Here is a 24,810-nt window from a genome sequence, read left to right as displayed (position 1 = left end):
GGGTGTTTTCCCCCTCAGGTCTCCTCCACCCATTCACTCTCTCCTGGTTCATTTCTCAGCATATGTCAAATGAGCTCCCGCATCTCCTGTCTTAACAAAAACGAACCAAACCAACCAGCCCCCCTTGGAACCGTATCTCTCCGCAGGGGCCACACCGTCTCAAAATTTCTCTCCTTCATAACTAAACTTTATAAAGAAGTTGGATGCCTCTCGGGCTTGTACCTTCTAACCTTGTACATCTTCAAACTGCTCTCCAGCCTCCTCCCTTCAGCGAAACAGCTGTGCCCCCAGGGCTGAGCTGAACCCAAAGGGCATTTTCATCCTGCCTGTTACTTGGCCTCTCAACAGACTTGGGTCCCCTGGTTTCTGAGATGCGGTGGGGTGGGGAGCAGGGGGCGGGGGGGGGGGGGAAGGGCCGGCAGCAGAGCGGGTGGCGTGTGCAGCTCCCTCCCATACTGTGGCTGCTCCTTCAGACTCTCCTGGAGGGTTTCCTGCAAATGCTACAAAATGTAGTTTCGCCCATCCTGCCCCTACCCCTTCCTCAAAGGTCAACACCCCCAGAACCTGCCAACTGAGCTGTTCCATGACCTCCACCTCTGGTCACGACTGTCTGGACCAGGCGGCCCTCCTGAACCAGGTCTCATTCATCACGTGTCCCCTCCTGCGCTGGGAGTCTGAGTCACAGAGGTTCTAGTCCCTGCCGTGGTCGTTGTCCTGGGAAGGAGGGTTAGCATGAGGGTGGGCTGACCCAGACGCCGGTGGGTCAGAGAAAGCCGGCTGCCGAGAAAGAACAAAGCGAAAGGCACTGAGAAAAGGAGAACCACAGACACGAGGGCCCAGATAAAAAGACTCGGTGAGACTATTCACTTTGATTTTTTTTTTTAAGATTTTATTTATTTATTCATATGAGAGAGAGAGAGGCAGGGAGAGCACAGGAAGGGGGAGTGGGAGACAGAGAAACAGGCTCCCCACTGAGCTGGGAGCCGGACGTGGGGCTCAATCCCAGGACCTGGAGATCATGACCTGAGCCTAAGGCAGACGCTTAACCATCTGAGCCACCCAGGCGCCCCTCACAGTGATTCCTAACGGAGTCCAGGCCCCAGGTCCTCCTCGGCCCTGGATATACTGAGCTCGAGAAAATATCCTGAATTCTCTGAATAGCTTTTGTTTTGTTTAAGCTAAACTCAAATGTTTCCAAACCAAACAATTCCAAAAGCAGCTCCTCTCCTTCTATCATCTCCTAAACACTGACGTTCCCCAGAATTCTTTCCTAAGACCCCTTCCTCCGCCATCCCTTGCCAGGGATGTCCGGTGGAAATGGAATGCAAGCCACTTATGTGATTTGAAGTTCCTAGTAGCTCGTTCTTAAAAAGAGGTAAAATTAATTTTAAGTGTGTGTATATATGATAATAATAATATATTTTATTTAGCCCCAGATATCCACATATTACCATTTCAACATGTAATCAATATAAAAGTTATCGATAAAGGTATTTTACAGCTTTCAGTTCATAGTAAGTCTTCAGAGTCTGGGGTGCGTTTTACCCTATTAGCACATCTCCGTTGGGACTGGCTGAGCTCAAGCCCTCAGCAGGTCACGGCCACCAATCAGACAACTCAGAAACACTCCAGGGCTGCGACCGCCAGCCGCAGAGTCCACTATTCTCAAATCTGTATTTAGATGTTTGGAAGAGAGCTTACTAAACAGAAGAGAGAGCGTGTTACACCCCCCTGCTTCAACATTTCAGTGACTTCCCAGTGGGATGAAGTCTACATTCTTGTGACAAGGCCGGTCCCACTCAGAGCCCAACCCGCTCAGGCCCCAACCTGCCTCGACTGGCTTCAGTTTCAATACCTTCCCCCTCGCACCTGCCATGTAGCCTCATTCCACTCCTGTCAGTTCCCAGACTGCACCAGCCTCCCCTTACCCCCTGCCTTTAGTACACGCCCAGCCCTTGATGGCTCCCACCCAGCCCCCACTGCACTTGGCTGGGGCTCAGTGGGCCACGGAGTGGCTTGGCTGGGGCTCAGCCCAAAGAAAGGAAAACTGGGCTCAGGTAGGAACACTAGCCCCACCGCCGCACTCCCCCAACTTCCAGCTGTCCAGAATTCAGGGTGGCTCCCAGGATGTCCTGGCCGTAACCATTCCTGAGCTGTTTCAGGGTATTTATTGCGAAGACACGCAGGAAGGTGAAAGGAAGATGCCCGGGAAAGTGCTTCGCAGTCACGTGGTCAGGACACCTGGTGAACCGGGATGCTGGTCAGGATGCACACGGCCCATTCTTCTGGCCGTTCCCAAGTCCCCAGCTTGGATTCCACCTTTCCCATCTCTGCTGCTCCTCTAGAGCTCTGGCTCCTCCTGCTTTCCCTACTCCCTGCTCTCAGTCCCTGAACTCAGCCTCCAACTGGCTCAGGGACTTGTCATGCAATATGGAGCCCCTCTCTTGGGCAGAATCGTCACGCTGAGCCACTGCATTGGTTACTCGCCTCCTGTCCAGGTTGTCCGTGGCAGTTTGGGATGAATTTCTAATTTCTGCACCATTCATTGGCCAGGGTAATCAGGCCATGAGACATACAATTCACAGTTTGGCTCCTTGTTCAGAGTGTTGCCATGTGCCTGGTGTAGGCACTTGGAGTTGCCTGATTCTCCCCGAGCCATTCATTTCAAACCCACACTTAGGACTTGTGATCTGAGCAAGAGCATTTCCTCTGACCTGCAAATCATTTATCTGAAAAACCTCGCAAAACAACCAAAATCAAAATCGCATGTAGTGACACACTTTAAATCCCATTTAACAGAATAAAATTATAAAAAAAAAAAAAAAAAAGCTGGATGTCTCAGAAAATCTGAGATATGTGATGGCTGTTAACATGATAGAAAGAGCAATGGAATCAAGAGGGCTGAGATCTAGATGGGTCTGCTGTGTGATCAAGAACAAATCCCTCACCTTCTCTGGGCCCTGGTCTCCTTATCTGTACAATGAGAAGTTTTCATGTGAGCGACAGCATTTGTCTCTGATGGTATGTGGTTCTGTGGCGCTTGGCCAATCAGAAGTCCCAGATTTGACCCCTTCTGGGTGAGCATGGCCAGAACTGAAGTCCACATTCCAGTCAGTCCAGGGAGTCCAACTCTGAGTGATTAATGACTCAGAATGTCCCTAAAGGATATTTCGCATTCTGCCAATCATTCGCCACAGGAGCACTTCCGTCCAGAAACCCTCCAGGAGCTGGGGGGCTGGTGGGAAGTCTCCTTGCTAGACAGATGATCCCAGGAGCCAACCACAATGGAGTCCCTGGAGTCTCCAGAGCCTTTTCCAGGCTCAGCTTGGCTTGGAGCTGGTCAGGCCCTAGGGAGGGAGTTCTTCTCAAAAGCAGGGTTGGGCGCATGCTCAAAAAGGGAAGGTGCTTGTAGGACCGCCATCTCCCCCACTGCCCTCAACACTCCTCCCACGCCCCCACGAGGGCACCAAGTCCTGGCAGGAGATTGGCCCCAGAGCCCCCAGGCTGTTTGTCCAGCTGTCTTCACATCCCCAGGCCACAAGGCTCTTATATACCTTGGCCTGGAGAACATTGTCAGGCATCTGGACACCCACTGGGTCCCAGCCCAGAACCAACACTGGGTGGGGGGAGGGAGGCTGGGCTGAGTTACATCCCTCTCTGGGCCTCCCTATTCTTTTCTGTACATGAGACTGGATGAGCTCTAAGACGTCTTTAGCTGGGCATTGCTCACCTCTAAACCTGCAGGAAATAACCTGTCTTTGAAGTTAGACAATATAGGTCTGAAGCAGTCTAAGACTTCACGTACCTCAGCGCCTCAAAAGATAGTAAACACCCTCCCAACTTCATCCACGAGATTGTAGCTTGCGTAAACTGTACAATAGCAGGGCATCCTGAGTCCTTACAGGAGAAGTCAGAAATAAAACTGCTTCCCCTCAACAATAAGACTTGGAGATTTATGCCTGGGAGAACTGAGAAATACCCCCTCTCTTCATCGCCCTTTGCATCAGCTAATTCGTATGGGGCTTGGATATGTCCCACAAAACTCCAGAACTCTAACCATCTATGCTGTTCAGACATATGCCAAAAAACCTGGTGAGGTGGGATGAACAGACAGCCCATAGAAGGCAGGAAAGAGGGAGGGACAGCCAGAGACCCCAAATGGAAATACGCCACAAAGAAGAGTCTGGCATGAGGGGCACCTGGGTGGCTCAGTGGGTTAAGCCGCTACCTTCGGCTCAGGTCATGATCTCAGGGTCCTGGGATGGAGTCCCGCATCAGGCTCTCTGCTCAGCAGGGAGCCTGCTTCTCTCTCTATCTCTCTCTCTCTCTCTCTCTCTCTGCCTCTCTGTCTACTTGTGATCTCTCTCGGTCAAATAAGTAAATAAATCTTTAAAAAAAAAAAAATGAAGAGTCTGGCATGAAACCTCAAATCAACAATTGAGTTAGAACATGGTAGAAGAGTGTTGGCCTGGACCCAGGAAGGTCAGGGTCCTGATTTGGCTCCTCCAATGGCAAAACTGGCTAGGTACACCTGGGAAGGGCAAGGGTTGCCATGCTTCAAGGTCCAAGCTACTCTCCTGTAGTCCAGCAGAATGTGGAGGAAGAGGAGTTCTCCTCACCTTGCAAACCTTTTCCCCTACTCCAATAAGAGCATGTGCACTCTTGGAAATATTTTGGTAGAAGTCATCTGTATGTCTGGAATATCCCTGGCCAAGCAGGTATGGGATTGATCATTATTCAAAATAAGTCTGAGACGTCTCTTAAGGTAATGTCTGGAGACATGTTTTGGTTGGATTTAGACCCAAGTAAACTGACTCAGAGTCCACGTTTCCTATACCATGCACTATGCAAATTAAAAGCAAGAAGTTGTTGAGGTGTCTGTGTGGCTCAGTCAATTAAGCATCTTGATTTCAGCTCAGGTCTTGATCTCAGGGTTGTAAGTTCAAGCCCCTCGCCGGGCTCTGCACTGGGGATGGGACCTACTTTAGAAAAAAAAAAAAATCAATTCAATAAAACCAAGAAGTTGCCACTGGCTCTATTGGCATTCCCAACCCATGATCCAGCCAATCAGAACTCACAGAAGCCCACCCAACCAGAACTCGGCACTGCCCTGATCTTGGGTGATCGGGCCTCAGCAGCCAAATCAATGGAGGAAAACAAGTGATTGTCTTTGAGTTGTGGCTGCAAATAAAATAAGTTCATGCTCAACTGAAAAAAGTTAAAACAAAAATTATGGACAGAGATAAGACACAGGGAAAATTTTGGAAACAGAAAAAGCCAGAAGGTAAAAGCTGAGACCCTGAAAGGATCGATCTAGATCATGTACAAATGTTGGTCTTAGGTCCTGCTCCTTCAAAAGTAGCCTCCGACCTCTTTAGTTACTTCCATCTGAACAAAGCTGTAGTCCCACGAGATATGAGCTGTCCCCAGGAGACCAGAGACGGGGGTTGAATACAGGATGCCCAGTTAAATCTGAATTTCAGACCAGTGAATGATTTTCTTTTAGTATAAGTGTGTCCCGCGTAATATTAGGGATATACTTACACTACAATAAAATGTATTTGTTGATCCGACACTGAGAGTTCTGTATTTTCTCTGGCAACCCTTCTCAAAGACAGACTGCTTGGATCCTGTCCACTAAAAAGGACAGAATCCCTTCAAGAGGCCACCACACTTCCCAGAGCCCAGTCTTCTCACTAAAAGGAAGACAGTAAGGTCCCACCTGGCCCCCCCTGCCCCCGATGTCCGGACACGCCCTCTCAGTACATCCCCTCTAAGCACCCCCACTCCGGTCCATTCTCCTGCCCTTTATACCCACTTGGAGAATTTCCACTGACACAAGGACACTCAGAGGGTTAATCCTTCTGATACCAAGTCACACTTTAACTCATTCCCTCCAGGCCAAGGATTAAATCCTGCCCATGCAGGGGTCAGGGCTACGGCAGACCCTGAAAGCTGAGCACCCCACCCCCAAGTGAGGGGAGGCTCAAGGGAAAGGGAGGGACAGAAGACGGAGAGAGAGAAGGAAGGAGGGGCAGCCAGCCAGGCTCCTGTCCCCCCACAGAGCCAGCTCCGATTCGGCTCTAGGAACAACTCAGCTGCGGAGGCAACAGCTGCTTCTGTGCTCCAGCTAAGGACGGCAGGCTCAGGGACACGCAGACAGAAGTCCTCAGCCCCCAGCCGCTTGGCCGGCCCGGCCCCATGGCCTTCAACGACCTCCTGCAGCAGGTGGGGGGTGTCGGCCGCTTCCAGCAGATCCAGGTCACGCTGGTGGTCCTCCCCCTGCTCCTGATGGCCTCCCACAACACCCTGCAGAACTTCACCGCGGCCATCCCTACCCACCACTGCCGCCCGCCTGCCGACGCCAACCTCAGCCAGGACGGGGAGCTGGAGGCCTGGCTGCCCCGGGACGGGCAGGGGCAGCTCGAGTCCTGCCTCCTCTTCACCGTCCCCCGTCAGGGACCGCCTTTTCCCAACGGCACAGAGACCAACGGCACGGGGGCCACAGAGCCGTGCACCAATGGCTGGATCTATGACAACAGCACCTTCCCGTCCACCATCGTGACCGAGGTGAGGACACCTGGGCCCCCGGCTCCAGAGGCCAGCCAGACTTGCTTTCCCCTCTGAGACAGGCAGACAGATGCACACATACACACACACACACACACACAGACTGTCCTAGATTCTCCAGAGGCCAAGATGGAAAGATGAAGAAAGGGACTCAAGATGGGGGCCTTTACAGAAAAGGGGATGGTAGAGTCAAGAAAAGTCTCTCGGCTACCGGGACCGGGGAAGCAAACAGCAAAGGGAAATGTCAGGGGAAGAGGGTGGCACAGGTCTCAGAGGGCCAGCCCAAGGGAGGGGAAGGGGAGCCCCGCGGCCCAGGCTCATCTCTGCCTGACCCTTGCCCCCTCTCCCCGCAGTGGGACCTCGTGTGCTCTAACAGGGCCTTACGCCAGCTGGCCCAGTCCTTGTACATGGTAGGGGTGCTTCTCGGAGCCATGGTGTTCGGCTACCTGGCAGACAGGTCAGTCCTGGGCAGAGCCACGGGGCCGGGCTGGGCCTGGGCCTCAGCTGGGTTCATGGGAACCAGGTGGGAAGTTGGCCTTGAACCCCTGGGGCTGGTCTGAGGACCTACAGGGCCAGCCTCAGGATACAGCGCAGGTCCTCAAAAGAACCACCCAGCCCAGAGCCTCCCCCAGGGCAGGCACCCCTCTCCCCACCCGTCCTGGCACGGTCAGCCCTCAGGATCCCTGCTGCTGTTCTCCCCTCCCCCACCCCAGGCTGGGCCGCCGCAAGTTGCTGATCTTGAACTATCTGCAGACGGCCGTGTCAGGAACCTGCGCAGCCTTCGCTCCCAACTTCCCCGTCTACTGTGCCTTCCGGCTCCTCTCCGGCATGTCGCTGGCTGGCATCGCTCTCAACTGCATGACACTGAGTGAGGGAGGCCAGGAGGGCAGGGCGGGCCCCTACCCACTCCTCTCTGACCCCCAACCCAGCAGCCTCTTTCCGGCTCCCTCTCCCAGCCAACCCCTCCTGAGTCCCGCCTGCCCTCATCTGGGCAGCCAACCTAACAGCCTTCTTCCCCTGACTCATACCATCCTGACCTGTCATTTAGGCATGATTGCAAACTCCATTTTTAGGGCCAGGCCATTCCCATAAATGACTGAAACTGACTGGGTACAAGAGGCATTAGGGAACGCTGAGGACTTTAAACAAAGGAGGGTCACAGCCGCATCCAGAGGGGCCACAACCACTCAGCTGCTCAAGCCAGAAGGGTCAGGGCTGTCAGATCTTACCCTCTTCTCTTTGTTAATGTAAAATAGCCCAATTTTGTAATGTCGGAAATTAATTCCATGTTTTTAACATGGAGCAAGCATGTAGACCAAAGACACTTATGGCCTGAACATGGTCTGTCCAGGAGCCATCAATGTGCATTCTTCGAGGAGGAACCTGAGACTGGGGAGAAGGGCAAGGATTTACCCAACGTCGTCCCTCAAGCCCAGGAGGGAATCTATGGATTGGGGGTCAGGGATGAACCAGGATGGTTCATCAGCTGCTCTGGCCACCGAATCGGCCCATGCTGAGGAAAGCCAGCACTGAGTGGTCAGAGAGGCTCCGAAGGGAAAAGGGATGCTCGCCAGGACAGTAGGTTGGGGAGCAGCAAGACAGAGTGGGGGAGTGGCGGGGACAATTCTTAGAGATTCCAGACCCATCTCCCCCTTCCTTCCTCCACCGAAAGTCCCCCACTTCCCCCGTCATGGCATGCATCCTCTTTCGACATGTCTTTCCAGGGCTCATTCGACGAGCCCTGGGACAGATCAAAGTTTGGGTGGAGAGAGGGGTCTTTGCCCAGCCCAGGGGTGTCGACCCGCTGGGTAACCCGGTCAGCGGCACCTCTCTGTTCTCACCTTCTTTCCAGATGTGGAGTGGATGCCCATCCACACGCGGGCTTGTGTGGGCACCCTGACTGGCTATGTCTACAGCCTGGGCCAGTTTCTGCTGGCCGGTGTGGCCTTGGCCGTGCCCCACTGGCGCCACCTGCAGCTCCTGGTCTCCGTGCCCTTTTTCGCCTTCTTCATCTACTCCTGGTGTGTGGGGCCCGGGGTGGGCAGGAGTGCCCAAGGGCTGCCCAGAGGGCTGCAAAGGAAAGACATCCCCCAGATCCCACAGCACACTCCAACACACAGAATCAGAGAAGGTCAAGGCCAGAAGGTCAAACCCAGCCCAGTGCCTCCGTGTGACAGATAGGAGAACTGAGGCTGTGGGAGGAAGGATTTACCCCCTCCCTCCCCACCCCGGGGATATAGTTCTTCAGCTCCCCACTGGCTCTCCAACCTGCTTGTGTTGCTGCCTTTACCCAAGACCCAAAGCTGAGCTTCTGGGTTTGGGAATGGGTCATCACCAAGCTGGTCGCTGTCTTATGGTCCTAGAGAGAGGGATTTGGCAAAACCCCTGGGTTCCCAGCCTGAAATGCAATCCCACTGCAGGCCCCTGGGAAGCCCACCCTTTGCCCCCAGCCCAGCCAAAGCGAACGGAAGCCATGTAGACACCTACCCCCACCCTCCTGCTCCCAGGTTCTTCATCGAGTCAGCCCGCTGGTACTCCTCCTCCGGGAGGCTAGACCTCACCCTCAGGGCCCTGCAGAGAGTGGCCTGGATCAATGGGAAGCGAGAAGAGGGCACCAAGCTAAGTATGGAGGTGAGACCCCCCCAAGGCCTCCCATGACACCCCATGAGGATTCTACCCTCAAACCCCGAACCCAGGTCTCAGAGGGCTTCCCTGAGTAAGGGGTTAGGCTGGGAGGAGTTTCTGGAGGAGTCCAGGCCCTGAGCCCTGCCCATCCTGGCAGGTGCTCCGGGCCAGTCTGCAAAAGGAGCTGACCATGGGCAAAGGCCAGGCTTCCGCCTTGGAGTTGCTGCGCTGCCCCGCCCTTCGCCACCTCTTCCTCTGCCTCTCCATGCTGTGGTAGGCCCAGACAGACCAAGCCATAGAGAGATAGAGACAGACCAAGAGACAGGAGGCTGGTTGGGGAGAGAGTGGACACAGTGGGTGGAAGAGGCCAGACAGAAGGGAGGAAAAGTCAGCGGACCTGCCATGAGGGGTCGTAATCCTCCACCAGGGACAATCGTGAAGAACCAGACGACCTCCCCTCAGTTCACTTCCGGTTGCCACACTGGGCTTCGGTCTCTCCACCTTCTCCTTTTATCCACTCCGTGGCAATATGGAAACACCTCCTCAGGATTGGGATCAGCCCCAAAGTCAATAGAATTACATCTTGAAGGCAGAGACTAGTCTGGCTTGCAAAACATTTGGAGACTTTCCTGATCTTACCTGATCAGGGCCTGCCAGAAACACAAGCACGGGCAATAAGATGCCTAGAACTCATCTCCAAAAGGACACGTTGACCAAGGCTGGTATCAGCCAAAAATGTTCCTTTCTGGTTGCAACATTCCCCATAATCCTTCTGATGTGCTTCCCTCCTGAGCCCATCACCCGAATAACGCCACGACAGTTAGGAAAAGCACATTCAACAATTCTACCAGTGAGTGTTTTGGTTCCAATTTGGGATTTACTCCAGGTTCTGGGTCCTATCCAATAACCTGAGCTTCATTCTGTGGGCTCCGGACAACGTAAGAAGCGCAACCATCCCAGAACCAGGCCTAGGTCTGCAAAGCTTTGGCATTTCCTAACACCTTGACTCTAAAGATGTGCCTTGAAAATCCACCTGCCCTCAGCCCGGCATCAACAGATAAGATAAAGACTAAAACTATATGAATTTTACATTCGACTAAGTGAAAAATCCCCTAATATATTGGGGGATGCTAGTTATCAGAAGAGTGAGAAATTTGGGGTCTTGGAGGACTACCCTGCACTTAGACTAAATGCTTGAAGACAGATTAGCCAAGGCAAATTCTAGCTTCTGAAGCAGGGTCGCAGTGTAGCTCACCCCTATGTTGAATGAGCACCCCCACTTTTAACCCTTCCTAACCAACTCCATACCCCTCGTCCCTCCCCCACTAGGTTTGCCACTAGTTTTGCCTACTACGGGCTGGTCATGGACCTGCAGGGCTTTGGCGTGAACATCTACCTAATCCAGGTGATTTTTGGTGCTGTGGACCTGCCTGCCAAGCTGGTGGGCTTCCTTGTCATCAACTCTCTGGGCCGCCGGCCTGCCCAGATGGCCTCACTGCTGCTGGCAGGCATCTGCATCCTGGTCAATGGGGTGGTACCCCAGGGTGAGCACCCACGAGTACCTTGGTCCTTCATCCTTAACCCTATCCCCAGATTCTCGTGCCCCACTCCCAAACTCCCACTGACCCCTTCCTTTCTCTCCAGATCAGTCCATTGTCCGAACCTCCCTTGCTGTGCTGGGAAAAGGCTGCCTGGCTGCCTCCTTCAACTGCATCTTCCTCTATACTGGGGAGCTCTACCCCACAGTGATCCGGTGAGTAAGAGCCTTGTGGGAGAAGCCTTCAGACAAGACATCCCCACACACATAGGTCAGACCCCAGAGCACACCGCCCAGCATGCATAGCCCAAGGCCCCCTCTCAGTCCCCAACTGTGCAAGCTCAGTACACACTTCGTGGCTAACACAGATACACCTGCCCGCTAAGCCCTTACCTGATCCAAGGAAAAGATCTCAAAAGGAGTCACCAGCTGGGGCAGGGTAGAGAGCCAAGAAGACACATCTCAGAGGCAATTCATTGAGGTCCCCCACCCCGCATCCACCTTGATCTAAACCACAAGTTAGAAGCAGCCACCAAACCTAAATTTCATCTATAAGCTAAGTGTGTCTATAACCAAAGTATGTCTGAAACCAAAGACCAAACGGGAGAGTAATTTCTTTTCACAAAAGCCACATTTAATACTGCTTGTGCTTGGTGGTTGTACAGATAAACCCAGCATTGCTTTTCGAGTGCCAAAGTGGGGGGGGAGCATTTTTGCATTGAGAAACAAGAAACACGTGTCTATGTTAAAAAATGGGTCACAAAATTCCCATGAGATGTCAAAGAATGGCCCGGCTTCCCTAGGCTGCTGGGACGCAGCAGGGTCATGGCTGCTGTCCTGTGCCCTTAGAGGATTTCATGGGAAAGAACAACAGTATAAAACACTACGCACCAGGCATCGTCTTAAACTTTTTATAAGTATCAAGTCATTGAATCCTCATGATAAACCTATAAGGTAGGTACCGTGACTATTTCCATTTTACCAATGAGAAAACTGAGCCACAGAAAGATCAAGTGACTTGCCCCATGTCTCACAGCTTGTAAGGGAGGAAGCTTGGATTTGAACCCAAACCGTCTGTCTCCTGAGTCAAGGTTTTTAACCTCGGTTCCCTCAGAGAATGTTCTTAACATACTCTCAACATGCAGCTCCCGGGGCCTGTCCCCTGAGGATTCTAATCCAATAGGACTGTGTGGGCTGGGACAATTCTAACTCAAAATCCCCTAGGAGATCTGAGAACCACTGGCCTGACTTAACTGTCTCATTTGACAGCTCAGGAAACTGAGGGCCGGAGAGGAAAAGGGACTCTTCCTCTGGTCGCATGGCCAGTTAAGGCCAGAGGCAAAATTCAGTCTCCTGATTCTCTGGCCAGAGCCCTTCCCAGCCTGTTTTTGTTGTTTGTCTGTTTTTAATCTCCGGAACAAATGCCAAACTCACTTGCTATCAAAGGGGTGGGGGAGAGGGGCGGTGGGGGTGGGGGGGAGGCTTCAGCCTGAGCTGCCCTGACCCTGAATTCAGCTGGGACCTCAGCATTCACGCTAGGGCAGTGACTGACACCACCACACCTTGGGCCCCACAGGCAGACGGGCATGGGAATGGGCAGCACCATGGCCCGTGTGGGTAGCATCGTGAGCCCACTGGTGAGCATGACTGCTGAGCTCTACCCCTCCGTGCCTCTCTTCATCTACGGCGCGGTCCCCGTGGCCGCCAGCGCTGTCACTGCCCTCCTGCCAGAGACCCTGGGCCAGCCACTGCCAGACACGGTGCAGGACATGGAGAGCAGGTGGGAGCAGGGACTTACCCTGGTTCAGGCGCCCAGGCGGGGGTGGCACCGACACTCAAACCCATTCAGGCCAGAGCTCTTTGTCCACTTCCCCAGTTGGCTGCGGTCTCCTTGAGTCCTTCCTGGGGGTCCTGGCCCCAGGGAGCAATAGATGGGGCAGAGAGAATGGTAGTTGGGCGCGGCTGAGTAGAGAGCCCCCTGGTAGCCCCCAGCTCCTAGCCCTGGCCTGGACGCTGCATACCCAGGACGCCGCTCTCCTGCCCTCCAGGAGGAGAGGAAAGCCAAGGCGGCAGGAGCAAGAGCAGCAGAAGCAGATGGTCCCGCTCCAGGCCTCAGCACAAGAGAATGTACTCTGAGCACTGACACGGGGCCTCACAGAGCCCGAAAGGGAGTGAGGGTCCTGCAGGTCCTGAGCCACCCACTCCGGGAAGGGAAAGAGGGAAATGGCGGCCCAAGGCGGGTCAAGACTGTGGTTCAGGAAAGCACCTCCCAGGGGTCCCCGCCCTGAACAGACTCCACCAAGACCGCGTCATTAAAAGGTTTGTGTGCAACATCTCTTTTTATCTCTCTCGTCTCAAATGTAATAGCCACTCCACATCAGCCAGCGGCCCAAAATTCATACAGTCCAGTCCCCTGCCCTCAACCCCCAGGACTTTATAAACCATCCCAGAGAACTGGAGAAGAATCTTTTACCTGGACCCGCTCCCCCGCCCCTACTTCCCACCCTCTTCCCTCCTTTCTTCTCTACCCCATTCAAATATTTCTGTGAGTTTTAAATATCTTACGCTCCACCCCTCCCTATCAGACTGGAAACTGAGAAGTGTCTGAATAAAAGCAGCCAATCAGAGGCTTTGTCTCGGGCTCCTCCCCCCTCGCGAGGGCCAATGAGAAACTCCAGCGGCAAAGCGGGAGAACAAGCACCACAGAGGATATGACGTCAGGAGGCTGGCCCCAGCTCCCCTAGACTCCTGCAGAGTCCAAACTCAAAACCAGTTTGCTACTCCAGCTCCTCTGCTGGATGTTCCGCCCACTCGTTCCCCCGAATCCTTCCCACCACCAGCCTCCGTGGATATTCTTTGCTGTTCTGCCTCCTCCAGGGCCCCGGGGCTAGTGGAGACAAGGGAGGAGGGAAAGGGGAGGGTAGAACCCAACCAGAGAGCGCCAGCACTGAGGGCTACTTTGATGCCAGGCACTGTCCTAAGCACTTTGCATACACTGATTCGTTAAATCTTCCCAGTAACCTTCTAGAGATAAGTCCTATTGTCAGCCCCATCTTGCAGCCCAGAAAATCAAGGCACAGAGTGGTTAAGTCACTTGCCCAGATTCACCAAGTTCAGTAAATTGGGGAGTCAGGGTTTGAATGCAGACAATCTGGCTCCGGAATGCATGGACCTGACCCCTCTGCCCCGAGTTGTAAGGCTCTGAGACTTCGGCCTCTGGAACCCTCAAGGCCTGACTTCTTCTCCTCCCTCCTGGCCTGAAAAGAGAGAGAGAGAGTGAAGGGGGAGGAGAAAAAGAATCCTGGTAGGAACCACGTGAGAGGAGGGATGGAAGGCAGTTTGCGGGTCACAGTCAGGAAGAGACAAGCATATCCTTCCGATCACTGGGTTAGCAAGGGAGATCATTGCAAGGAAGCCAGAGGGATGGAAAAGATAGCCTTATTAGCATCCATAAGTGGAGGAGTCAGGGCACTGGCCATGCCCTGCTGTAGCTGGGCTTGCTTGGTCACACTTGTCTCCTGGTACACTCCTCATTACTCTTTCCCCTGCAGCTGACTCAGCTCCCCAGCCCCCCATCCTTCATGGAAAGTCCACACCTCTGAGGCATACACATTGTCTTACAGGTGGGACCCTAGGGCTCTAGCTGAATCAGGGCTACCTGGAGAGGATTGGGAGACCATGGCTCCCCTGAAAAAGCCACAAAGCCCTGGGACAGCTCACAGCAGCTCAGACAGCAGGATTTCCAGGGCAAAGTGGACAGAGCTGAAATTATGATGACCCACCCCACCTCCTAGAACCTCTGGGGACTCGGTGTTTCCCTTGTGCATATACTCCCCATGTTCCCTAAGAATTTTTAGGCCATTGGAGGATCCAATAGATGCTCAAGGGCCACCAGCCCTCCCCATGCTGCTGTTTCTCTGGCAGCACTGACCTCATGGCCTCATGGCTGTCAAGGGGCACCTAGAATGACATCCTCACCAGCCTTGAGCAGGGAGACAGGACCACGACTGGGAGAGAGGTCACCTGCTTCTAGCCCTGCTTCTGTAGATCTGGAGGCCTGGGGATCAATGATTTGCCCTGTCCCTGCCTCAAAACCCTGCCAGCAACACAAGCATGCTGTGACTCCTGGGGCTCTCTCATTTCTGTGTTTAGATCACCTGGTATCTGCTCTGCCTCCACCAGAGACAGTCCCTGGCCTGACCCTGCTGCATACACCACCAACTGGCCCAACTACTGGTGTTGACTCAGATAGCTCACACCATCTGCACAGAACCCATTTCCCCAGCTCCTGGCCAGGGACTTCCTATGCTCACCCCATGCCCTTGACCAAAGGGAACCCTACTTTCCTCCCATTTAAAAGTCACCAGCAAGTGACTTCTGACTATCTCCCCCAAGGAGCCATCTGCAGAACACTGGCTCACATCCCATCCTTTCACATTGGCTCTGAGCCTGAGGTTTTTTTGGTTTTGTTTTGTTTTGTTTTGTATTTAAGATTTTATTTATTTATTTGACAGAGAGAGAGAGAGAGATCACAAGTAGACAGAGAGGCTGGCGGGGGTGTGGGGCAGGGAGCAGGCTCCCTGCTGAGAAAAGAGCTTGATGTGGGGCTCGATCCCAGGACCCCGAGATCATGACCTGAGCCGAAGGGAGAGGCTTAACCCACTGAGCCACCTGGATGCCCTGAGCCTGAGTTTTGATACCGTCATGCTTTGCTCCAGTGGTCTCAGAGGCTCTACCCAGTTTGAACCACAAAGTCCTATCCTCAGCCAGGATTGGTAGGTGGCATTTGTGGCCACCCTCAGTTTCTCTACCTATGGCTCTGAGCACATCCTGGCTAGGATGGCACACTCAGGAGGTTTCTCAAATGCCTGGCCCTGGTAGAGTGCTCACCAGAAGTCACCTCCCTTCCTGAGCTCTGCTGTTGTATCCCAGGACCCACCTCCACAATGCAGGCTTTAGTCCACACCAAGCCCCTGCACTAGGCTCTTCCCTCCTTTCCCAAGAGTTTTCATGGCCCCTTAGAGAATGGACATCCAATCAGTTCAGCTTTCATATCACATGGAGGCTGAATAATGGGTACCTCCAAAGAAGTCCACAGCCTCATACCTGGAACCTGTGAATATATTAACTTACATGGTAAAACGGACTTTGCAGATGAGATTAAGCTAGGGATCTTGTGGTGGGAAGATTATCCTGTATATTCTAAGTTGGCCTCTTGTGAATAGAGGAGAGAAGCAGGAGACCAGAGTAGGTAATCAGAGATGTGACAACAGAAACCAGAGTTTGGAGTGGTACAAGAAGGAACAAAAAGCCAAGAAACACAAGCTGAAAAAGGCAAGGAAATGGCTTCACCTCTGATGCCTCCAGAAGAAACAAATTCCCACCAACACACTGATTTTAGACTTCTGACCTCTAGAACTATAAGAAAATTGATTTGTGCTGTGTTAAGCCACTAAGTTTGGGACAATTTGATGCAACAGCAGTCAGGAACTAATGTATATCCCTTATTCTCAAACTCCTATAGGGATGTCAAACTGGCCCATAGGGGTTTTGTTTCTCCATGCTCTATTTTTTGGTGGGGATAGGGTTTTACTGTCTAGATCGCCATAGACCTCACCACTCCATATTGTCTTATACCTGATCAGATTCACACATCTATGTTATCTTATGGTGCTTACAGCCATAAAGTTTGGAACTCCTAAATTACTCTCTGTTAAACCCCCAACTTACCTTCATATGTATTAAAAAAATTGTGTGATAAGAAGCAAAAGAAAAGCTCTGGATGGACCCCACTTCCTCCATTGTTCCTCCTCTCTCACGAAAACCATCTAATGATGTTCTCTGAGATGTGACTGTCTCCACGTGCTCAAGTTGTAGTCATAGAACTGTGGCTGACTCTACTGCAAAAAGCTGGAGTTCTAAGCCAGATGAAATTGAGCCTCAGTCTCCCTGACCAGCTCTAGTGAGGTCTGTTCCAGCTTCTTCTAAACTTTTCCCCTGAGAGAAGCCTATACCCAGAAGCAAGTTCCGTGAGCCACACCCACAGAAGAACACAAACAGCCTGTTAGTACTTGAATTGGTCAAGTTTTAGATTTAGGTGGTAAACAATACTAAGTCTGGATGGATGTCTGGAACTGAAGCAGCCATCTTGCATGCGACCCAACGGGAAACCCGAGCAAGGATTACGACAACTGAAAGTGACGTAGTAGAAGGGTGGAACTAACCTGAGGTTTGATGATATCATTGAGCCTCTGGTTTAACCAATCCTGTAGCCACCAACCTCTATAACTGTTAAGCATAGGAATTTAAACTTAAATTCTTCTTCCTCTTTAAGCCACTGTGAGTTGATTTTTCTGTGATCAGCAGTTAAAGACATCTTAACTACTATATTTCTCCAGCTTTATTGAAATGCGAAAGACAATTATTTGCTCATACTTACAGTGTACAATTTAATGAGTTTTAACAGATGCACGCATCTGTGAAACTATCAGCACAATCAAGAAAATGAACTTATCCATCACCACCAAAAGTTTCCTCAGGCCCCTTCTTTGTGGACATAGGCTTCCATACCAAGAAATGGAATGGTTAGGTAGTATATTTGATAAGGTATTTGTTTAAGTTTTTAAGAACAGCCAGTTTTCCAAAGTGGTTATAACATTTCACATTCCCACCAGCAGTATATAGGAGAGTTCCAGTTGCTCTGCATCTTTGCCAACACTTGGTATGATCCATACTTTAAATTTTAGCCAATGTAGTGAATGTGTAGCAGTACATTATTATAGTTTTAAGTGCATTTTCCTAATGACTAATGATGTTAAACAACTTTTCATGTGCTTATTTCCATTTAGATCTCTTCTTTGGTAAAATATCTGGTCAAAATTTTTGCACATTTCTAATTTAATTGTTCGATTTCTTATGATTGAGTTGAAATTTTTTTAATGTATTCTAGAGACAAATCCTTTGCCAGATATGTGTTTTGCAAATATTTTCTCCAAGTTTATAGCTTGCTTTCGCATTTTTATATCAGTGACTTTTGAATAGCAAAAGTTTAGGGGAACGTGGATGACTCAGGCAGTTAAGAGACTGCCTTTAGCTCAGGTCATGATCCTGAGTCCAGGGATGGAAGCCTGCATTGGGCTCTCCACTCAGCATGGAGTCTGCTTCTCCTTCTTCTCCCTCTGTCCCTGCCCCCTGCTTGTGCACTCTCTCTACCTCTCTCAAATAAAAAAATAAAAATAAATAATCTTTTTAAAAAGTCATTGAATAGGGGCACCTGGGTGGCTCAGTGGGTTAAGCCTCTGCCTTTGGCTCAGGTCATGATCTCAGGGTCCTGGGATCGAGCCCCTCATCTGGGGTCTCTGTTCAGCAGGGATCCTGCTTCCCCCTCTTTCTCTGCCTGCCTCTCTGCCTACTTGTGATCTGTCCCTCAAATAAATAAATAAAATATTTTTTAAAGCCATTGAATAGGAAAGTTTTAAAATTTTGATGAAGACCAACTGACTAGGTTTTTCTTTTATAGTTCATGTTTTTTATGTCTTATTTTATTTTTTCTTAAAGATAGAGTGTACGTGCATGCATGAGTGGGGGAGAGGCAGAGGGAAAAAGGAAGAAAGAATCTCAAGCAGACTCCTTGCTGAGTGGAGAGCCAGACACAGGGCTCCACCCCAAGACCCATGAGATTGCAACCTGAGCAGAAACTAAGAGTCCGATGTTCAGCCAACTGAGCCACCCAGGCACTGTGTGTATTATTTTTAAAATCTTTGCCAACCAAAGGACACAAAAATTTTCTCTTAAGCTTTCTTATATAAATGTTACAGTTTTAACTCTTATATTTAGGTCTGTGTTCTATTTTGAGGTTATCTTTGTAAATAACGTGAGGAAAGAGGTTGCGTATGGATATCCAACTGTACCAACACCATTTGCTCAAAGACTTTTTTTCATCAATTAATTGGCTAGACAGCTTGGTCAAAGATCAAATGTCCCTGTGTGTGGCTCTATTTTTGGACTTTCCATCCCATAGCACTGATCTATTTATCTTTGCATGAACACCACACTATCTTGATTATTGTAATTTCATAATTAGTCTTGAACACAGATAGTGTAGCTTCTTTAACACTGTTTAGCTTTTCCAAAGTTGTCTTGGCCAGTCTAGAACCTTTGCATTTCCATGTAAATTTTAAAATCAGGGGCAGCTGGGTGGCTTAGTTGGCTAGAAAGCCAAATCTTGATTTCGGCTCAGGTCACGATCTCAGGGTCGTGAGAATAAGCCCTGCATTGGGCTCCCCACTGGGTATGGAGCCTGCTTAAGATTCTACCTCTCCCTCTCCCTCTGCTACTTCCCCCCTTCATGCTTGCTCTCTCTATAAAAAATAAATACATACATAAATAAATACACAAATAAATAAATAAATCATTTTAAAAGAACTTGTAAATTTTGACCTCAAAAAACTGGAACAGGGGCGCCTGGGTGGCTCAGTGGTTTAAGCCGCTGCCTTCGGCTCAGGTCATGATCTCAGGGTCCTGGGATCCAGTCCCACATCGGGCTCTCTGCTCAGCAGGGAGCCTGCTTCCCTTCCTCTCTCTCTGCCTGCCTCTCTGCCTACTTGTGATCTCTCTCTCTCTCTCTCTCTCTCTGTCAAATAAATAAATAAATAAATAAATCTTTAAAAAAAAAAACTGGAACAGTTTAAGTTTGTATTACAAAAAATCTATAGAGCATATTGAAAATAACTGACATCTTAATAATATTAAGTGCTCCAATCCATGATATATTTCCCCATTTATTTAGATATTCTTTAATATCTCTCAGCAATGTTTTACAATTTTCAATTTATATGTCTCACAGATATTCTATCAAATTTATCCCTAAACATTTCATATTTTTATGCAAATATTAATGATATTTTTATTTCAAGTGCCAATTGAATATTGCTATTATATAGAAATACACTTGATTTTAGTATACATACCTTGCATCCTGAAAATTTGCTAAAATCACTCATTAATTCTGGTAACTTCTTTTGCAGATTCCTTAGGATTTTCTGTTCAAACAATCATATTGCCTGCAAATAAAGGCAGATGTCTATCTTCTTTCCTTTCTGGAATTCCTTCATTTATTTTACTTACATTATTACATTCCAAAACAATGTTGGTGAGAGTGAATTTGGAAGGAAAGCGTTTTGTCTTTCACTCTTAAGTATGATGTCTCTCCATGGATGTCCCTTATCAGTTTGAAGAAGTCCCTTGTTACACCTAGTTTGCTGAAATGTTTTTCATAGGTGCTGTGGCTATTGAATTTTGTTAAATGCTCATTCTGCATGTATCAAAATGATCATACAGTGTTTTTTATCTACTATCATGATGAATTACATTGATTATTTTATAGTTAAAGTTAAATCTTATGATCCAGCAATTGCGCTACTAGGAATTTACCCAAAGAATACAAAAATACTGATTTGAAGGGGCACATGCACCCCCATGTTTATAGCAGCGTTATCAACAATAGCCGAATTATGGAAAGAGCCCAAATGGCCATTGACTAATAAATGGATAAAGAAGTTGTGGTATATATATATACACATACATATATGTATATGTATATGTATATGTGTATATGTATATGTATATATGTGTGTGTGTATATATACACATATATATGTATATGTATATATGTGTATGTATATATGTATATATACATATATGTATATATATAGATAGAATCAATGGAATATTACTCAGCCATCAAAAAAGTGAAATCTTGCCATTTTCAATGACCTGAATAGAACTAGAGTGTATCATGCTAAGTGAAATAAGTCAGTCAGAGAAAGACAAACACCATATGATTTCACTCGTATGTGGAATTTAAGAAACAAAACAGATAAACATGGGGGGGGAGAGGTAAACCATAAAACAGACTCTTAACTATAGAGAGCAAACTGAGGGTTGCTGGAGGGGAAGTAGGCTGGGGGATGGGCAAAATGGGTGATGGATATTAAGGAAGACACTGTGATGAGCACTAGGTGTTGTATGTAGGTGATGAATCACTAAATTCTACACCTGAAACTAATATTACACTATATGTTAATTAACTAACTGGAATTTAAATAGAAACTTGAAACAAAAAAAATAATAATATTTATTTAATATTTAATATTAATGTTTAATACTAATTTAATTTTAATTTAATATTTAAATAATAAAGTTAAATCAATTTTGCATTCCTGGGATAATCCCCACTTTGTCAAGATGTATTATCCTTTTTATATATTATTGGATTAAATTTGATAATATTATAGAGGCACATGGGTGGCTCAGCTGGTTAAGTATCTGACTTTTGACTTTGGCTCAGGGTCATGAGATCAAGTCCCGTGTCAGGATCCACACTCAGTGCAGAGTCTGCTTGTCCCTCTCCCTCTGCTCCTCCCCCTGCTCGCTCGCTCTCTCTCTGTCTCCGGAGTCTTAAAGAAGTTATAAAAGCTACTGCTGGTCATCAGGAAGCCTAGGGCTACAGCAGACCCAGGAACTGATGAGCTGAAGAGACAAAGTGCAATCCTCCTCCTCCCTCTGCATGGAGAGACAGAAAACAGATAGAAGGACCAGGAGACCTCAGCCCAGCTGCTTCTGCTAGGTCCTGCCCATGGCCTTCAGCGACCTCCTGCAACAGATGGGGGGTGTCAGCTGCCTCCAGAAGATTCAGATCACAATGGTGGTCCTCCCCCTGATCTTGACATATTTGCCCAATTTTATACAGAATTTCACTGCCACCATCCCCACGCACCTCTGTTGCCCACCTGCCAATGCCAATCTCAACAAGGGCAAGACAGGCAGGGACAGCCCAGGTCCTGCCTCCCCTTCACCATTCCCCAATAGGGTCCACCCTTTCCCAATAGCCCAGAGGCCAACAGCATGGGGGCCACAGAGCTCTGCGTCAGTGACTAGATCTACAACAACAGCACCTTCCCTTCCACCATTGTGACTGAGGTGAGGGTGTCTGGGCCCCCTGACCCCCTTCCAACCTCTGCATTTCCATCTTACCATCCCCACACACAGACACAGACTGTGTGACCCTAACCCGAGTTTGCCTAAGTATGGGAAAGTGCTGGAGATATGAGGACCTTTGCCCAAAATGAGTGGTAAGAGAACTGTGGTTGGAGTTGCAAACTTTCTGATATAGGAGATTATGGAAGCCCTCACAGGAAAGGAGGTGCGTGGGTGGTAGAGGGCAAAGGGACTATTCCTGAGCAGGAAATATCGGGGCTCAGAGTCCTAGAGACAAAAACAGTTTTCTGACTTCATCTAAAAAGAGCTTTCAGCAGCTGAGACCAGGACATGGAGAGCAGCCAAGGAACTAAGATGGGAAAGAGAATAGAGTTACGGAGTGTCCTTTCATCTCTAGTGATCTAATGCCCCTCAAACACACACACACACACACACACCAGCAGAGTCAACCTAGCAAAGTGGTTCATCCAGCCGAATTCTACACTTCCACACTTCATAGCTGTCACAATGATCATGCTCTTAACCACTGTTTCAGTCAATGGTCTTTTGGTCACAAGGAAGAGGAGATCTCTTGAATCAGCTCATGGGAAATGGGGGAATTCTTGTAAGGATTCACAGATTTTAGGGAATCCAGTGATGGGAAACAAAGTATGTCCAGGCCTCGTGGAAACTGGAACCGGGAACTGGAGCACCGGAGGCGTCTCTATACAGTTAGGTCCCTCCTCAGCCCGTTTTGTCTGCATGTTCATCTTGTAACATGATCACCAGTCCCAGATCTGCTTCATTTTCTGTGTATCTTAACTCAAATTCTTAGAAAAGGCTCTGATTGGCTCAGTGCAAGCACACTGATGCGTCTCCCCTTACCCTGCAACTGACTCAGGAGCCCACCCTTCATCTACTCATCATGCCAAGGCACAATGTAGTGGAATTATGTAGCCCACTGCTTACTGGTCAGGAATTTGCAGAGATGTCCTAAGAAAAGGCTATGGTAGAGCTTAGTCCCAAAACTTGCTAATGCAGCATCTGTCTGCATTGATCAGAGTTAAGCCATACTCCCACTAGAAGCCCCAGCACAAAGAAGCAGAAGGTAACTAAGCATGGCTAGTTCTCCCCTCTCTGAGGGAAGCAGGCATCACATGCCATCTCCCTCCATGCATAGTTGTGGGGATTTTCTTCATTACTTACCAGCCTCAACCCAAGTTCTAAGACATCCATGTCCACCCATCTTAATTTGTATGTTATCAGTCCTTCCAATTCTGCTTCCCCATTTCCCTTCTTAAAACTCTATATTCTGGGGGCACCTGGGTGGCTCAGTGGGTTAAAGCCTCTGCCTTCGACTCAGGTCATGATCTCAGGGTCCTGGGATCAAGCCCCGCATCGGGCGCTCTCCTCGGCAGGGAGCCTGCCTCCCTCTCTCTCTGTCTCTGCCTGCCTCTCTGCCTACTTGTGATCTCTCTCTCTGTGTGTCAAATAAATAAATAAAATCTTTAAAAAAAATACTCTACATTCTGCTTTCCAAGGTTGACAATACTACAGGATCGATCAACCTAGCGCTTGCTCATATGTTCAAAAGAGCAGGCAGTTGTTTGGGTTTTTTTTTTTTTTTAAGATTTTATTTATTTATTTGCGAGAGAAAGTGAGAGAGAGAATGAGCACAAGTGGGGTAAGAGGCAGAAGGACAGGGAGAAGCAGACTCTCCCCCTATGCCAAGGAGCCCAACACAGGGCTGGATCCCAGGACTCTGGTATCATGACCTGAGCTGAAGGCAGACGCTTAACCGACTAAGCCATGCAGGTGCCCCAAGAACAGGCAGTTTGATCCAATCTTCCTATTTCTTGCCATGTAGGACAAAGAATCTGGGTGAGCACCTTGGATCTCCTTCAAAATGGAGATTGGGAAGTAATGTATCATGTTTGGTGTCGATGACCAACAAAGTCAGATGCACATAGTTCTCCCAATCCCTGAGATGTATAGAGATGCCAAAGATAATCAAATCCTCTTCCAACAGTCATGGTGGATGGAACCATCATCCACCACCACACATAAGCATGAGTCCTATTTCATTAGCACAGCCAGGGTACCTCTTCCTTGAGCCAATAATGTCAAAGCCTATGCCTGCACCAGAGAATATTTCATTAGGACAATAGGAAGTTTACTTATAACCCAGTGTGAAGCTGGACCTTCTGAGTTGTGAAGCAAATGAAATGGCTCACAAATTAACAGGGCTTAAGCAAGAAGCCTGATTTTAGTGAAGACACCCTACCCAGGCCACATGGCTGTATCTGGTAGGCACAACAGCACAGGTCACCTGAGAGAAACAAGGCCCAGGCTGCCCCTTGGCATGACCCAATAACTCAAAGGGATGCTTCAGCACTCTAAATGCAAAGCAGAAGATAAATAAATATAACAAGAAAATGATCCTGGCTATAGGTGTATGGGTTATAATAAAATCCTGCCTGAGCTCTTTTCCTTGTTTTCTTCTCAATTAAAATGTCCTGAGCAATAACTAGCAGCTTCTATCTGAACTATATTAGTCAGAATCCTTTCTTACTAATGGCTATAATTTAAATCAAGCTAATCTTACAGTAAAAGACCATATAGTCTCCCAACCACAAGTTATGCAGAGGAGGAGCTGGCTCTAGGGACAATAGTAACCAAGACCACGGATGTCATCAGGACCCTTGCTAGCTCTCATCTGTGCTTCTCTTTGCATGCTGTGCATGTCCACTGTGCACAGAAACCTTCACAAGATGGCCACTGGCGATTCTGGGCTCAATCTTTTTTTTTTTTTTTAAGATTTCATTCATTTATTTGACAGAGATCACAAGTAGGCAGAGAGGCAGGCAGAGAGAGAGGGGAAAGCAGACTTCCTGCTGAGCAGAGAGCCGATGCGGGGCTCGATCCCAGGACCCTGGGATCATGACCTGAGCTGAAGGCAGAGGCTTTTACCCACTGAGCCACCCAGGCACCCCATCCGAGCTCAATCTTAATGACTTTCTCACCAGGGAGAAAAAGGGTTTCTGTTCTCAGCTCCAGCTTTTAAAACCTTCTATGAAAGACTTATTGGCTGTCTTGAGTCA

The 24,810-nt window shown here is 49.1% G+C and overlaps 1 protein-coding gene across 2 annotated transcripts; it reads left to right on the top strand.

The window, feature by feature from the left end:
* Positions 1-6,201: 6,201 nt before the first annotated feature.
* Positions 6,202-13,354, top strand: SLC22A6 (solute carrier family 22 member 6). 2 transcript variants are annotated; one of them, XM_032359783.1, is made up of 10 exons: positions 6,202-6,570; positions 6,924-7,027; positions 7,284-7,438; positions 8,423-8,591; positions 9,078-9,201; positions 9,353-9,468; positions 10,525-10,739; positions 10,840-10,948; positions 12,309-12,512; positions 12,781-13,354. In XM_032359783.1, the coding sequence occupies exons 1-10, from the start codon at positions 6,202-6,204 to the stop codon at positions 12,866-12,868; spliced, it is 1,653 nt and encodes a 550-aa protein (XP_032215674.1). In that variant the 3' UTR covers positions 12,869-13,354. The 2 variants fall into 2 exon arrangements, with proteins under 2 accessions (XP_032215674.1, XP_032215673.1); XM_032359782.1 differs by having other exon boundaries at positions 12,718-13,354.
* The last annotated feature ends 11,456 nt before the right edge of the window (positions 13,355-24,810 follow it).

This window comes from Mustela erminea, chromosome 9, assembly GCF_009829155.1.
Source record: "Mustela erminea isolate mMusErm1 chromosome 9, mMusErm1.Pri, whole genome shotgun sequence".
Taxonomy (NCBI): domain Eukaryota; kingdom Metazoa; phylum Chordata; class Mammalia; order Carnivora; family Mustelidae; genus Mustela; species Mustela erminea.
The sequence above is the reverse complement of the archived record's forward strand: the minus strand, read 5'-3'. Positions and strand labels throughout refer to the sequence as shown.

What these genes read in the sequence shown, in the direction of transcription:
- SLC22A6 (XM_032359782.1), top strand. Translation starts at nt 6,202, where the DNA reads ATGGCCTTCAACGACCTCCTGCAGCAGGTGGGGGGTGTCGGCCGCTTC. An exon ending in GCCTTCTTCATCTACTCCTG is followed by an intron (nt 8,592 to 9,077) that starts GTGTGTGGGGCC and finishes TCCTGCTCCCAG; the next exon opens with GTTCTTCATCGAGTCAGCCC. An exon ending in CTCTGCCTCTCCATGCTGTG is followed by an intron (nt 9,469 to 10,524) that starts GTAGGCCCAGAC and finishes CTCCCCCACTAG; the next exon opens with GTTTGCCACTAGTTTTGCCT.